Source organism: Panthera uncia, chromosome D1 (assembly GCF_023721935.1).
Source record: "Panthera uncia isolate 11264 chromosome D1, Puncia_PCG_1.0, whole genome shotgun sequence".
In the NCBI taxonomy this organism is placed as follows: Eukaryota; Metazoa; Chordata; class Mammalia; order Carnivora; family Felidae; genus Panthera; species Panthera uncia.
Genome location: NC_064808.1, coordinates 92,597,684 through 92,614,115, shown reverse-complemented (window position 1 = coordinate 92,614,115; position 16,432 = coordinate 92,597,684). Strand labels below are relative to the sequence as shown.

The 16,432-nt window shown below is 37.6% G+C and overlaps 1 protein-coding gene across 1 annotated transcript; it reads left to right on the top strand.

Annotated features, from left to right (window-relative positions):
* Positions 1-6,539: 6,539 nt before the first annotated feature.
* On the top strand, positions 6,540-7,141 carry LOC125915232 (60S ribosomal protein L11). The gene has a single exon (XM_049620947.1). It carries the CDS (start codon positions 6,560-6,562, stop codon positions 7,094-7,096), a length of 537 nt encoding a protein of 178 aa, XP_049476904.1. The 5' UTR covers positions 6,540-6,559; the 3' UTR covers positions 7,097-7,141.
* Positions 7,142-16,432: the final 9,291 nt, after the last annotated feature.

The window sequence follows — 16,432 nt, the reverse complement described above, 5'->3', positions numbered from 1 at the left end:
TTCTTATTTTATTTCTTACCATCTGGCCCTACTACCAGGACGGGGGTCAGAGGTGGGGATGAGCTCTGGAGGGAAGTACAGGGGGCAAGGGAGCCTGGCTGCTTCTTCCACTTTCAAACTCATCAACTCCTGCCTGTCCTCAGATGACCCAGGGAGGCTTGCTTCTCGAAGCTGCCAGTTAACAAGCAAGGTTGCCAACGGAAGCCAGTTGCTCTCTTCTGATGCTGGAACTTACAACCTGTCATTTGTTGTCCTTTGTTGTCCGCAGAACAGAGAACACAGCCAAGCCAGCAGGCAGGGGGAGTCTGTTGGGGGAGCCCAGACCTCATTGGAATGATGCAATTTATTCACACATATCAAGGAAGAGCAATAAATCCCTGCCACCGTGACCCTTTCTCTGTCTCCCAGTGGTCGGGAAACAATTACGATGAGTGTGGGCTGGAAAGAAGCTAACACGGTGATGATTTTGCCTTAGATGTAAACATAGGACAAAGAACGGACACAATGGTCACAGTGCAGGCATATTCACTAGCCTGCATGTTGAACAGCATCCTTAATGCGACACACCCTGACCTGTCTGAGAGCCAAAGCTCCCAAATATATCGGCAAGGAGAAGTGGGCGGACTCATTGAGAGGCTTTCCAACAGCCTGAGAGAAAGAGCACTCAAGAAGGAGAGAGGGAAAGCTTGAAAGCGGAGACCCAGGAAAACCAGGTACACATGAGAAATCCCTCCGGAGCGTTATTTTATCAGTGCAGATGTGAATGATGGACAAATAATCCGTGAGCTCGGCAAGAAAAATCGAAATTATTTCTACCAGGGCCGGCTTGCAGCTGGAAAGCGAGAGCATGCATTGGCCAGGAATGTTAGCGTGCACCTGTTCAAGCAGCTTCCAGACTCACCTCCTTCTACTCACTCCGTTTCTGCCGGCTTACCTTGGATTGGGCAGTGACCAGAAATTCCAGGTGGGGAGGCTGTTCAGGTAGAATCAGCTGAGGAAAGAGTCTGGAGACCCGCCGGGGCCAAAAGATACATCGTTGTCTGGGCAGCCCCGGGGAGTTCGCTGACTCAAGAGGAAGGTCATACTTATAGAGAAGAGGCATTAAAGGGGCCCAGGTTTACCAAGGCACTGAAGAGGGACCCATGAGAAGCAGATTCTCTGCAGGGAGAGGAGAAAGTATTAGGGCAGAACGGGCCTCAGAGACACATAACTAATTCCCAAAGCAAGTGTGGAATAGTAGGAAGTGCCCCAGCTCGAGAAGAATGACCTGGGATCAGGTGGAAACATTCCTGTGTGTACTGTCCTATGGTCCTGGGTAAACCCCAGGCAGCTTCCTCAGATATAAAAAGGGAACCTGCCCTTTCTATCTTCAATGAGTGTTATGAGGACCAGTTACAAGGACACTTAAAAGTCTTTTAAGCAAATGCAAATTGTGATTGAAATTGTAGATCAGATAAGACACCTCTGACCTTGAAAAGACCAATTTGGGGCCTGGGTGGCGCAGTCGGTTAAGCTTCCGACTTCAGCCAGGTCACGATCTCGCGGCCCGTGAGTTCGAGCCCCGCGTCAGGCTCTGGGCTGATGGCTCGGAGCCTGTTTCCGATTCTGTGTCTCCCTCTCTCTGCCCCTCCCCGTTCATGCTCTGTCTCTCTCTGTCCCAAAAATAAAAATTAAAAACGTTGAAAAAAAAAATTAAAAAAAAAAAAGAAAAGACCAATTTGATCCGTTTCCTCCCACACTTGCCTCACCTTTTGTGAGGCTAAGTGCGGGTTTTATTTTATTTTTATTACTTACATGCAAAGATCTTCTTTTCCCCTTTTAATTCACACACATTACAGAGACGCGTTATTTTTGATGACCAGTTAGGCTGTTAGGATATTGTATTTACGCGGAAACCCCTACTGATATTTCTCTATTGATTTCTTTTCCCACATCCATCACAATTGCTTTAAAATACCTACAAATTGACCAAAACTCCCTGCTCAACAGTTCTCCTTACCCATAATTCATTTCTTTCAGTATCTTGAGATAATCAATGAAGGATTTATCTATGTATCTACATATCTTTGTGTGTTCACGTACACACACACAGCACCTACCTCCATGGAATACTGGGCCTTCTGGAAATACTGCACCATGGATTCTCTTGACTTCCCTTCACACAAGGAATAGATATTTCCCCCATTTTATGGATGGAAAACAGAGGCCCAGTCACTCATGGGATGAAGATTATAACTGATTAGATCCTACCTGTCTGCAAACCCCAGTCCTCTTATATCCTATACCAGAGTCTTTCTCAGTCATCCCAGATGGAGGGATTTACCATGGCTCCTTTTAATCTTTATTTTACTCTCTGTGCAAAGCTACAATCCCTGTCGGGGCTGGGATGGCTTACACTGGGGTCTGGGGGGATGGAAGGAGCCAAGACAAGGGTCTTAATCCACTGCAGATCTACCCCAAACGCCTCTGGTAACACTTTCCCAGTTGGTCTGTGTATCCGGAAAATTGATGCTGTGCCGGCTGGGTCTCGAGTGCCCCCTCGTTGGAGCCTGCGGTTACCCCACCAGTTGCTTAGAAAGCATGGAGCACTTGGCTATGTTATCATACACCTTCGAGGCATAGCATATGAATCTTAAGGTGCTAGGCCAGAAGAATAGATTTTAAGAGCTCAGGGGAAGAGAAGCATGCCTGCAACCTGCTTTCAGCCCAAGAGTCAGAGGTAGATGATTGGATGTCATTACAAGAGAATTCCTAAGCCTGGGGACATAATTAACAGAACTGTGGCCACCTGCTGTCAGGTGCCAGCATTGGGGGTAATTAGTAAACCGGGTACCTGAGGGTCACAAGGTCTAAGACAGAAAAGAAGCAGAAAAAGGACATTTAAAGAAGCAGAATGAAATCCCAGAAAAGACCTTGTAAATTCAAAATAGCAGTCTGAAAAAAAAAAAAAAATCAATTGGCTCCTTCATGAGTGGCTGATGCAACAGTAACCCGGTCTAATATCACTGGACCTATGTGCCCGGGGTCAGGGGCTGACCCCACCATGTCCAAAGGCAGCGTCACTGTGCTGCAGGGTTCATCCTCAGCATCCCGCAAATAAAGAAAAGGGTAGCAATCGATACGGGACATGACGAAAGCCCAGGAGAGCCAAAAGGAGTTGGCAGGTCACGGCGGAGAGAGGCAAGAGAAACAAAAAAAGCCCCGGAGATGTCAGCCTCAGATTTCTCAAACAACACAAAGGATGTTGGATTTCAATGCACACTGCTTGGCTCTGTTCAGAGTATAAAAGGGAACAAGGTGGTCAGTGTTAAAGGAAAGAGAGGAAAATGGCTGACGACAGCCTTGGAGCTGAATTAAAAAGCACCAAATTAAAGGCATGTGTATTGAACTGAGAAGCTGAGTGGGAGTGCCCTTCCCCAAACTCGGCAATTACTAGATTTGGTACCTAGGTTCCCAGGCAGCCCTTCCACAATTCAGGGGTGTCAGGGAGCCCAGGAATGCCCCGGATCACCCTCTGCCCACAGCCTTTCCCTTTAAATGCACTCATTTAAAGGTTAAGTCCTTTAGTTTATTGCTTTGATTTCCCCTAACATGCAAACTGTCCTGAGGAGACGTAACCTTAGCGTGAATTTCAGTATTTTTCCCCAGAGCATGTTTGATAGTAGACGTCACAAGGACAGATTTACTTCCTGTCTTTCACCTTTAACCTTTTAAAGACACTGGCCAATTCTCTAGTGTTTCTGACCTGCTCTTCACAGTAGATAGTAAGAATGATGACCTCCGGAGTTGCGCAAAATGGTGACTCTGTAGCCATAGGCCCCAAGCTGGTTTCTCCTTGACGTTGGTATCTACTTCAAGGTCAAGCACTCTTTGCTCCTAAAGCTTTGGGTTTGCTGCGCTATCTGCTTGATTCCCGATCTTCCTTCCAGCCTAGGACCAAATACAGACTCTGTTGGGGCTCTTGTTCCCAGATCCCTAGGTTTCTCCTAACTTCCAACTCCTAGGACCCTCTGGGTCTTTCCCTACTCCTGCCTTGTCCTTACTTTAATGTCTCTAGTCTTATCTCCTTCAGTCTTGGTTTGCAACCGCCCAAAGGATCATCCCCTGCTCATGCTCATGGTATGAAGCTGAATTATATACATACATAATTTAACGTATACATTAGCTTGTATATATCGTGTGTATAAATAATGTACATACAAGCTAATGTATATATTAGAATAATACAATACTATAATATATGCATATATATATTTCATATCTTTAAAATTTCTATCAAAGGAAATTTCAGAACCAGATCACTTCAGTGGTGAATTTTACCAGCCATTTATGGGCAAAGTAAAGCTAATTCTGCACAAATACTTCCAAAAAATAAAAGAAAAAGGAACTATTTTAATTCATTTTATGAAGTATTATCCTGATACCAAACTAGACAGACATTACAAGACAAGGAAACTACAGAATACAATCTTTTATGAGCATAAATGCAAACACACGCACCAAAACTTTGGCAGAAATATATCAGAAGGACAATACATTATAACCATATAGAATTGATCCCAGAAAGGCAAGTTTGGCTCTGCCATTGGAAATCAATAAAGAAAACAAAATCAACAGATTAAAAAAGAAAAAAAAATATGTAGTCATTGAAAACAGACTCAGGGGGCACCTGGGTGGCTCAGCTGGTTAAGCATCTGACTTCCACGAGGTCATGATCTCGCGACTCATGAGCTCGAGCCCCGCGTTGGGCTCTGTGCTAACAGCTCAGAGCCTGGAGCCTGCTTCAGATTCTGTGTCTCCCTCTCTCTCTCTTTTCCACCCCCACTCACACACACACACACTCTCTCTCTCAAAAGTAATAAACATTAAAAAACTTTGAAAAAAAAGAAAATAGATTCACAAAAAACTGACAAAACTTAATATGAATTTATAATACATAATAAAACATCTCTCAGAAAACTACCTGACAGAGACCATCTGTAAAAAAAACCTTCAGCTAGAATCATCTTTGATGGTAATTAATGTTTTCTTTCTCCCAAAAAATCAAGGAACAAGACAAAGATGTTCGCTCTGCTATTGGTATTCCACACTATATTAAGGGTTTCAGCTGGAACAATAAGCTAAACAAACAAACAAATAACATCCAGATTGGAAAGGGTGAAGTAAAATTGTTTTTGTTCTTGGATGACATTATTGTATATGTAGAAAATCCTATGGAATCTGCAAAAGAGATATAACAACTAATGACTGAATTTAGCAATGTTACAGGTATAAAATCAATGTACAAAAACCAGTTGAATTCCTAACTATTAACAATGAACAATCAGAAATTTGAAGAAAACAAAACCAAAGCATGTGGAATAGCGTCAAAAATATACTGAGTAAGAAATATTATAAAATGTAAAAACCTTATAAGCTAAAAGCTGTAAAACATTGCTGAGAGATTAAAGAAGACCTGAATAAATGCAGAGATAGGTGTCTTCCTACATTAGGACAATCAATATTATTAAGAATTTCCCCCAAATTGAACTCTACATATACAATGTGATCCTAATAAAAGAGCAGGTGTTTTGTAGAAATTGTCAAGCTGATTCTGAAATTTGTATGGTAATATAGATGACTTTGAATAGTCACAACAGCTTTGAAAAAGCATAACAAAGTTGGAAGATTAATGCTATTGGACTTCAAGACTTAATTAAAATTAAAAGAATAGGGGTGTCTGGCTGGCTCACGACAGAGCAAGAGATTCTTTATCTTGGGGTTGTGAGTTGAGGGTAGAGTTAACGTTAAAAAAAGCTACAAGAATAAAGACAATGTGGTATTGCCATAAACATAGCCTAAAAATAGACAAATGGAACAAAAGAGAGAGTCCTGAAATGCCCAAATATTTATGGTCAACTGATTTTTGACAAAGGTACAAAGGCAATTCAGTAGAGAAATGAAAGTCTTTTCAACAAATGATTCTGGAAGCAACCGATATCCCCATGCAAACAAGCGAGCAAACAAAGAAACAAACCCTCAGTCCATACCTTGCATATATAAAAATTAACTCAAATGAATCATAACCTAAAATGAAAATTTAAAGTTATAAAAAAATCTAGAAGAGCTTTAAACTATAAAAATTCTAAAAGAAAAGATTTTCAACACTGGCCATAGATTTCTTACATATGAACCAAATGCATCAATCCATGCAATAAAAAATTGATAAAAGTGGGCTTCACCACAATTAAGACCTTCTGATATTTAAAGGACATTGTTAAGAGAATCAACAGACATGTCACTTACTAGAGAATAATATTTACAAATCACATTTCTGATTAAGGGCTTGTTCCCAGAGTATATAAAGAAACTGCAGCACTCAATAATAATAAAAAAATAAACATGCAATAGAAAAGAGACAAGGTGCTAGAAAAGACACTTCAGCAGAAGAGATATGGAGATAAATACATGAAAAGACATGCAACATATCATTCATTAGGAAAATAAAAAATTAAAACCCCAAAGAGATAGCACTATACAACTATTAGAATATCTAAAACAGCTCTTCCTGTCCTCCACCATGGCGCAGGATCAAGGTGAAAAGGAGAACCCCATGCGGGAACTTCGCATCCGCAAGCTCTGCCTCAACATCTGTGTGGGGGAGAGCGGAGACAGACTGACCAGGGCAGCCAAGGTGCTGGAGCAGCTCACAGGCCAGACCCCTGTGTTCTCCAAAGCTAGATACACCGTTAGATCCTTTGGTATCAGGAGAAATGAAAAGATTGCTGTCCACTGCACGGTCCGTGGGGCCAAGGCAGAAGAAATCCTGGAGAAAGGTCTAAAGGTGCGAGAGTATGAGTTAAGAAAAAATAACTTCTCCGATACTGGAAACTTTGGTTTTGGGATCCAGGAGCACATCGATCTGGGGATCAAATATGACCCAAGCATTGGTATCTATGGCCTGGACTTCTATGTGGTGCTGGGTAGGCCAGGTTTCAGCATCGCAGACAAGAAGCGCAGGACAGGCTGCATTGGGGCCAAACACAGAATCAGCAAAGAGGAGGCCATGCGCTGGTTCCAACAGAAGTATGATGGGATCATCCTTCCTGGCAAATAAATTCCCGTTTCTATCCAAAAGGCCAATAAAAACTTTTCAGTGAAATGTAAAAAAAAAAAAAAAAAAAAAAAAAAAAAGAATATCTAAAACAAAAAAGACTGACAACACAAAGTATTGGCGAGGATACAGAAACATTTCAACTCTCATACACTGTTGATGAGGATATAAAATGGATATAAAACTTGAAAAAACAGTTTGGGGAGGTACATCAACAAAAAAGATGGCGTAAGTACCTCAACATTTTTTCTCTTCCATAAAAACAAGGAGAAAACTGGCAAAATTTGTCATATGCACTTTTTCAAAACTCTAGAAGTTACAAGTTACACAAATGATTGCAGCAATCCAAGGAACAATTATTAAAATGTGTGTGTGTGTGGGGGGGGTGCTAAATCTTGGTAAAGAACAGTAGGTTTTATAACACTTTAACTTGCCGTATACCAATCTTTTGTTGTTCAGGCCTATAGTAATTCTCTGCAAAATAACAGCCAGCATTCTCAAAACAGCCTGGAAGGCACTGGAAGGAGTAGAATAAAACCAAAGCTCTTGCACGCCTCAAATACAAAGAATTGTCATTATTTGACCTTTCTGTTGGTCCCCTGGAAGACTGTCACTTACAAGAAAGCATGTATTTGATCTGACTCAGAACTTGTTCAATATGAAAAGCATTCTTCCCCAGATGCCCTTGTCAAAAACAGTTACTGATTAGTGTTTTAACTTCATGGCTGCCTGCAGTGGGGGATAATGACTGGGGTAAATAACAAATGAATCAAAAGTCTTAAAAGGAAAAGTTAGGATAAGAGAATTTGCTTAAGCAGAAAGTGAAGGTTAAGACAGTTGTCAATTATTTGGCTGTGTTGAAAGTGTTCCCCAACACACACACACACACACACTCACACAGCCTCTTTGAAAAGACTAGAAGATTCGTTTATGGCTGAGGTAGGCTGAATAATGGCCACCAAAGATGTCCAAATCCTAATCTCTGGGACCTGTGAATATTACCTTACATGGCATAAGAGACATACTGATGTTTTGAGGGATACTGGGATGGGGGATTATCTTGGCTTACTTGGATGAACCCTAATTTTACAATAATATGTGTCCTTACATGGGAGAAGGTAAGGGATATTTGACACATAAATAAAAAGGCAATGCGTGGGGCGCCTGGGTGGCTCAGTCAGTGGAGCTTCTTTTGCACTGAGCATGGAGCCTGTTTGGGATTCTTTCCCTCCCTCTCCCTCTCTGCCCCTCATCCATTTGCTCTCTCTTTCTCTCAAAAAAAGGCAATGTGAAGATTACAGAAAGATGCTACACTGTTGGCTTTGAAGACTGAAGAAAGGCCTATGAGCCAGGGAATGCAACTGAAGAAGGTGGAAACGACAGAAAAACAAATCCTCCCCTTGATCTTCTGGAGACGTTGCGATCCTGCTAACACCTTTATTTCAGCCCAGTAAAAATTATTTCAGACTTCTGACATCCAGACCTATAATAGAATAAATGTGTGTTGTTTTAAGCCACCGAGTTTGTGGTATGTTTTTATAGAGCCACAGAATTTACAGAAATCTCTATCCAATCATTAGGCGACCACTAAGCTAGCCAAACAGAGACTTCAGTAGCCACACATGACAAATAATAAATACTTTATAGAATTAGTTCAGAAAATTCAGTAAGCAAACAACTACTATAAGTAGAAATAACAACAACCCCTGGAGAAGGAGGAGAATCTGATTTCCAGAATTGCCAGATTTAATTATTTCAAATATCCAGTTTTCAGTAAAAATTTATGAGACTTGGAAAGAAACAAGTAAGTATGGCTTCTACCCAGGGAAAAAAGCAGTCAAAAGAAACTGTCCCTGAGGAAGCTCAGAAAAAAATTGGACTTAGCAAACACAAAATTTAAATCAGCCATTTTTTAAATGTTCAAAAAACCAAAAGAAATCATGTCCAAAGAATTAAAGGAAAGTATGAGAATTATGTTTTCTTGAACAGAGAGTATGAACAAAGAGGAATTATTGCAAAAAAGAGAATCAAATAGAAATTCCAGAATTGAAAAATACAATAGCTGAAATAAAAAATTCAATAGAAACCCTCGGCAAAAGATTTGAGCAAACAGAAGAATTAGTAAAGTTGAATATAAATTGCTATTAGCCAATCTGAAGAAATGGGGGGAAATAAGGAAAAAATATACAAAGCTTTAGAGACCTCTAGGGCAACATAAGGACACTTTAAAGGCACTAGTAAAGGTAATTACATAGGTAAATGTAAATGACTGCATAAATGTATTTTTGTTTTTAATTCTTTTTTTTCTCCCATCTGATTGAAAAGACAACTGCATAAAGCAATAATTATAAATCTGTGTTTATAAGGCATGCAGAAAGAGAGAGCGAGAGAGAGCCCTCTGGTATTTCTTCCTCTCGTTATACGGACACCAATCATATCAGATTAGGGCCCAACCCTTATGATCTCATGTAGACTTTTAAAAGTTCTTTCTCCAAATACAGTCATACTGGGGGTTAAGTCTTGAACATACGAATTTTGAAAGGACACAATTCATTCAGTCCTTAACATATACTATTGAAATTAAGTTGTTATAAATATGAACAAGACTGTTATAAATGAACATGTTACTCATCAGGGCAACCACTAAGAAAATAACTCAAAATAAATAGTGGAGAAAATAAAGGACTTAAAATGGTACCCTGCAAAATATGTTTTTAACATAAAAGATAACAGTACAGAGGAACAGAGGAACAATAAAATTCATTAGACATATAGAAAACAAACAGCAAAAGGCAAACATAAATTGTACTGTATCAGTAATACCATTAAATATAACTAGATTAAACTCTTAAATTAAAAAACATAGATTGGCTGAAGGGATTAAAAAAGATCAAACTAGGGGCACCTGGGTGGCTCAGCTGGTTAAGTGTCCGACTTCGGCTCAGGTCATGATCTCGCAGTTCATGAGTTCAAACCCGCGTCGGGCTCTGTGCTGACAGCTCAGAGCCTGGAGCCTGTTTCACATTCTGTGTCTCCCTCTCTCTCTGCCCCTCCCCCCCCCACACACTCTGTCTCTCTCTCTCTCTCAAAAATAAATAAACATAAAACAGTTTTTAAAAAAGATCAAACTATATGTTATACCTAGAAGACACACTTTAGATTCAGAGACACAAACACGTTGGAAGTAAAAGGGTGAAAAATTATATACATGCTTACCATAACAATGTGGCTACACCAATATCAGAAAAAGAAAGACTTTAAGACAAAAAAGGTTACTAGAGACAAGGAAGGACATTTTTTAATGATAAAAGTGCCAATCCATCAAAAAGATATAACACTTATAAACATATATACATCTAACAAAGCCCCAAAATGCAAGAAGCAAAAACTGGCATAATTTAGGGGGAAACAAAGAATTAATATAAATAGCTGTCAACTTTGATGCCCCACGTTTTATAAATAAAACAGTTAGGTAGAATATCAGCAAAGAAATAGAAACTTGAACAACACTGTAAATAAACTGAACCTAACAAATGTGTATAGAATACTCCACACAACAACAGGAGAACACACATTCTTCTTAAAGCACGTGAAACGTTCTCCAGGGTAGCCAGATGTTAGACCATAAAACAAGTCTCAAAAAATTAAAAAGAATGATATGGGGCACCTGGGTGGCTCAGTTGGTTAAGTATCTGACTTGTGATTTCGGCTCAGGTCATGCTCTCATTGTTGTGAGAACCAGCTGAGCTCAATCTGGCTCTCCCCCCGATGCATGAGCGCTCTCTCTCTCTCTCTCTCTCAAAAAAAAATAAATAAATAAAAAATAAAAAAAAATAAAGAAAAGAAAGAAAGAAGAAAAGAAAAAGAAAGAAAGGAAAAAAAGAGTGGTACCATATAAAGTATATTCACTCACCACAATAGAAAGAAATTGGTCACCAATAGCATAAATTTGGTAAATTCACATGTGTGGAAATTAAATAACACCCACATAAATAACTAGTGAGTCAAAGAAGAAATTACAAATAAAATTAGAAAATATTTTGAAGTAAATGAAAGTGAAAACACAATCAGACCCAAACCCACAGGATGCAGCTAATGCAGTTACCAGAGGAAAATTGGTAGTTCCAAAACATATTAAAAAAGAAAAAAGATCTCAAATAAATAAACTAAACTTCTACCATAAAAAAACTAGTAAAAGTAGAACAAATTAAATTCAAAAGAAGCAGAAAGAAGAAAATTATAAAATTATAGCAGAAATTAATAAAATAGAGAATAGAAACAATAAATAAATGAACCAATGGAGGTTCTTTGAAAAGGTCAACAAAGTGAGATATGGTAACCATGAAAAAAAGAGATTCAAATTACTAAAGTTGGAGAAGACATTATTAATCTTTTATATGTATATTATATATTATATTACATAAGTTATATATTATTTGTATATTGTATATTATATGATAAATTATAGAAATATATAATTTATATGTTATAAATTATATGACATGAATCATATATTATTTACATATTAGTATATATACAAGATTATTAGAATAATATCTTATATCATATATCAACATAGATGAAACCTAGATAGCATATGTGATAAGGAAAAATACATAGAGAGACACAAACTGCTAATACTAGCTTAAGAAAAAATTAAAAATCTGAATAGACCTATAATAAGTAAAGAGATTAAATTAGTCATAAAAAATGTTTCCCTAAAGAACAGCCCAGATCTAGATGTCTTCATTAGAGAATTCTACCAAACACTAAAAAAGAATTAAGATCAAACTTTCTTAAACTCTTCCAAAAATAATAGAAGAGAGGGGAACACGTTCCATTTGATGAATCCAATATTACTGTGAAATCAAAAGCAAAAAAGACATTACAAGAAAAAAAATACGGACACCAATGTCCATTATAAATATAGAGACAAAAATTCCACAGTGACATACTAGCAAACTGAATCTAACAGCCTATAAAAAGGATTATACACTATAACCAACAGGAATTTATCCCTGGTATAGGTTGAACCAACGTATAAAAGTCAATCAATGTCACTATATCCATAGAATAAATGGGAGGGGGGGAACACATAATAATCTCAATAAATGCAGAAAATATATTTGAAAAAATTGAACATATTGTCATGACAAATACATAAACTGAAAATATAATAGAACTTCCTCAGACTGATAAAAGGCATCAGTGGAAAACATACAACTAACACATACTTAATGGTGAAAGACTGAAAGATTTTACCCCGAAGATCAAGAGCAAGATAAGAATCTCTACTCTTAGCACTTCTAGTCAACATTTCCTGAAGGTTCTAGCCCGGGAAATTGGGTAAGAAAATGAAATAAAAGGCATTCAGGTTGTAAAGGAAAAAGTAAATTATTTTCATTTGCAGATGACATGATCTTGTATATAGAAAGTCTTACAGAATCCAGAAGTGATTTATTGGCCTTACTAAACAAATTCAGGATACAAAGTTTATACAAAATCAATATATAATATACAATACACAATCAGTATATAAAATTTAGTTGCATTTTTATTCATTTGTAGTAAACAATCTGAAAATGAAATTAAGAAAACAATTTAGAAAGAGCCCAAAAGTCCATTGATGGATGAATGGATAAAGAAGATATGGTATACATATAATGGAGTATTACTCGGCAATCAAAAAGAATGAGATCTTGCCATTTGCAACTACGTGGATGGAACTAGAGGGCATTATGCTAAGCGAAATCAGTCAGTCCAAGAAAGACTTTACCTTTATGAGGACTTCAAGATAAAAAACAGATGAACATAAGGGAAGGGAAGCAAAAGTAATATAAAAACCGGGAGGGGGACAAAACATAGGAGACTCTTAAATATAGAGAACAAACAGAGGGTTGCTGGGGGGCGGGGGTGTTGTGGGAGGGGAGATAGGCTAAATGTGAAAGGGGCATTAAGGAATCTATTCCTGAAATCATTGTTGCTCCATGTGCTAACTAACTTGGATGCAAATTATAAAAAGTAAATAAATTATGGAAGGAAATAGTTGAACCTATAAAAAAAAAAGAAAACAATTTAATTTACACTAGCATAAAAAGAGCAAAATACTTAGGAATAAATTTAGCAAAAGAGGTTTAAGAATTATATACTGGAATCTACAAAACATTGTTGAAAGAAATTAAAGAACAACTAAATAAATGGATTGGCATATATAATATTATTTACACTGTAATAGTCTCCAAATTGATCTACACATTCGAGGCATCACTATCAAAATTCCAAATGCTTTTTTTTTCAAAAACTGATAAGCTGATTGTAAACTTCACATTACAATGCAAGGTAACCAGAATATCCAAAACAACTTGAAAAAGAAAACTAACATTGAAGGACTCACATTTCCTGATCTCAAAAACTTACTGTTCAGCTACATGAATCAAGATGGTGTGGAACTAGCATGAAAAGACATGGAGATCAACAGAAGACAAATGAGAAATAAACACATATAGTTATGTTCCACTGATTTTCAACCAGGATGCCAAACAATTGAATGAGAGAACAAATAGTCTTTTCAACAAATGGTTCTGGAACAATTGGATATCCACATCCAAAAGACTGGAATTAGACACCTACCTCATACAATATATAAAAATTAACCTAAGGGTGACTGGTTGGCTCAGTTGGTTAATTGTCCGACTTGGCTCAGGTCATGATCTCACAGTTCATGGGTTGGAGCCCCACATCGAGATTTGTGCTCACAGCACAGAGCCTGGAGCCTGCTTTGGATTCTGGATTCTGTGTCTCCCTTCTTCTCTACCGCTCCCCCAACTGAGCTCACTCTCTCTCTCTCAAAAATAAATGGATATTTTTAAAAAAATAAAAAAAAAATTAACCTAAATACATCACACCTATGTGTTGAGTTAAAACTATAAAATTCATAGAAGAAAACATATGTGTAAATTTTCATGACTTTGGATTAGACATTGGTTCGTCAGATACATCACCTAAAGCACAAATAACCAAAAAAGTAAGTAAATTAGAATTCATAAAATTTAAAATCATTTGTGCATCAAAGAATACTACGCAGAAAGAGAAAAAATAACCCAAATAATGGGTAAAAATATTTGCAAATTGTATCTCTGACAAGGGTTAATATCCAGATATATTAAGAGCTCTTGAAATTCAACAGTAAAAAGACAAATGTCCCAATTAAAAAGTAGGGAAAGGCTTTGAATAAATATTTCTCCAAAGAAGATAGACCAAAATGGCCAGTAAGCATATGAAAAGATACTCAGTTATCATTGGTCATTAGATAAATGCAAATCAAGACCACCATGAGATACCACTTCATACTAAATAGAATGGCTATGATTTAAAAGAAGAAGGAAGGCAAATAACAGGTTTTGGCAAGGATGCAGAGAAATTGGAACCTTGTGCATTGCTGGTGGGAATGTCCCATGGTGCATCTGCCATGGAAAACATGCTGACAAAAGTTGAACGTACAGTTACTATACGGCTCGCCAGTTTCACACCTGAGTGTACATCATGACAAGTGAAAACACATTCACGCAAAAATTTGTATGTGTGTTACAAAACGTGGAATCAACTTGATGTGTATCAACTGATGAATGGATAAACAAATTTGGTATGTCCACAAAATGGAATGGTATTTAGCCATAAAAAAGGAATGAAATTCTGATGCATGCTGCACGATGGATGAACCTGGAAAATATCATGCTAAGGGAAAAAAGCCAGACACAAAAGACCATATATGTATATGACTGCATTTATACGAACAGACCAAAAAAAGGCAAATCCATAGGGACAGAAAGTAGAATGGTAGAATAGTGATTGATAGGAGCTGGGTGGACGAAAGAATTGGGGTGACTGCTAACGAATACAGTGATAAAAATGTTCTGGAGTGCTAAAAATATTCCAAAACTCGATATTGGTACAATCTTGTGAGTTCATTAAAAACCATTAAATTGTGCATTTTTTAAACGGTGAGTTTTATGGTATGGGAATTATATCTAAATTAAGAAAAAAAAGATAAAGAAAAGTTTGGTGTTTCTTCAAATGTTCAACACACGCCTCCCACATGACACAGCAGTTTTACTCCTAGATATTTTCCCAAGACGAATGCCAGTACACGTCTACACAAAGTCTTGCACACAAGTGTTCACAGCAGCTTTATTTGTAATAGCCAAAACCTGGAAACAAACCAAATGTTCACCAACAGATGAACGGATACACAAATTACGGCGCCTCCGTACATGAGATTCTATTCAGCCACAAAAAGAAATGAACTATTGACTCATGGAACAGCATAGACTTTTTCAGAATAATTATGCCAGTGAAAGGAGCCACACCAAAAAAAAAAAAAAAAAAAAAAAGCATACTCTGTGACTCCATCTATATAAAATTCTAAAAAAAGTAACCTAATTGGCAGCAGAGATCATGTCATCGGTCACCCAAGGATGAGTGCAAGAGTTGAAAGGTTTGGGAGGGGACAGCTGACCAGGGGTCAAGAAGAAACCTTTAGGGACGATAGATCTATTCATTATCTTGATTTTGGTGATGTTTATACATCTGTCAAAACTTATCAAGTTGTATACTCTTACTATGTGCAGTTTACTGTTTGTTAATTATACTTCATTAAGTTGTTAAAAATAATTAGAAGAAGACAAAAGTCCTAATTAAGCGATGGGCAAAATATTTGAACAGATACTTTACCAAAGAATAGATACAGATGGCAAATAAGCACATGAAAAGATGCTCCACATCATTAATCATTAAGGAAATGCAAATGAAAGTCACAAAGAGATGCAACCATGCACCTACAAAATTGCAAAAAAAAAAAAAAAAAAAAAAAAAAAGAGAGAAAGAAAGAAAGAAAGAGAAAGAAGGAAAGAAATACAAGGCAAAGGGCTGGCAAGCATACAGAGCAACCGTAATTTTCATACGTTGTTGGTCTAAATGCAAAAATGGCACAGGCACTTGGGAAACGAGTTTGGCACTTTCTTATAAAGTTAAGCCTATATTTATCACACAGCTCATGTTGTTTCACTCCTAAATATTTACCTCAAAGAAATGGAAGCATAAGAGCACACGGAGGTCAGTAGGTTGTTTATAGCAAACTGAAATCTGGAAACATCCCAAATGTCTGTCAGCTGGTGAATGGCTGAACAACCGTGGTGCGGCCATACAATGCACTCCTCAACCATAAAAACAAACAAACTGCTCATAAATGCAACAATATGGATGTGTCTCAAAAGCATTAGGTTAAAAGAAAGAAGCAAGATGCAAAAAAAAAAAAAAAAAAAAAAAAAAAAAAAAAAAAAA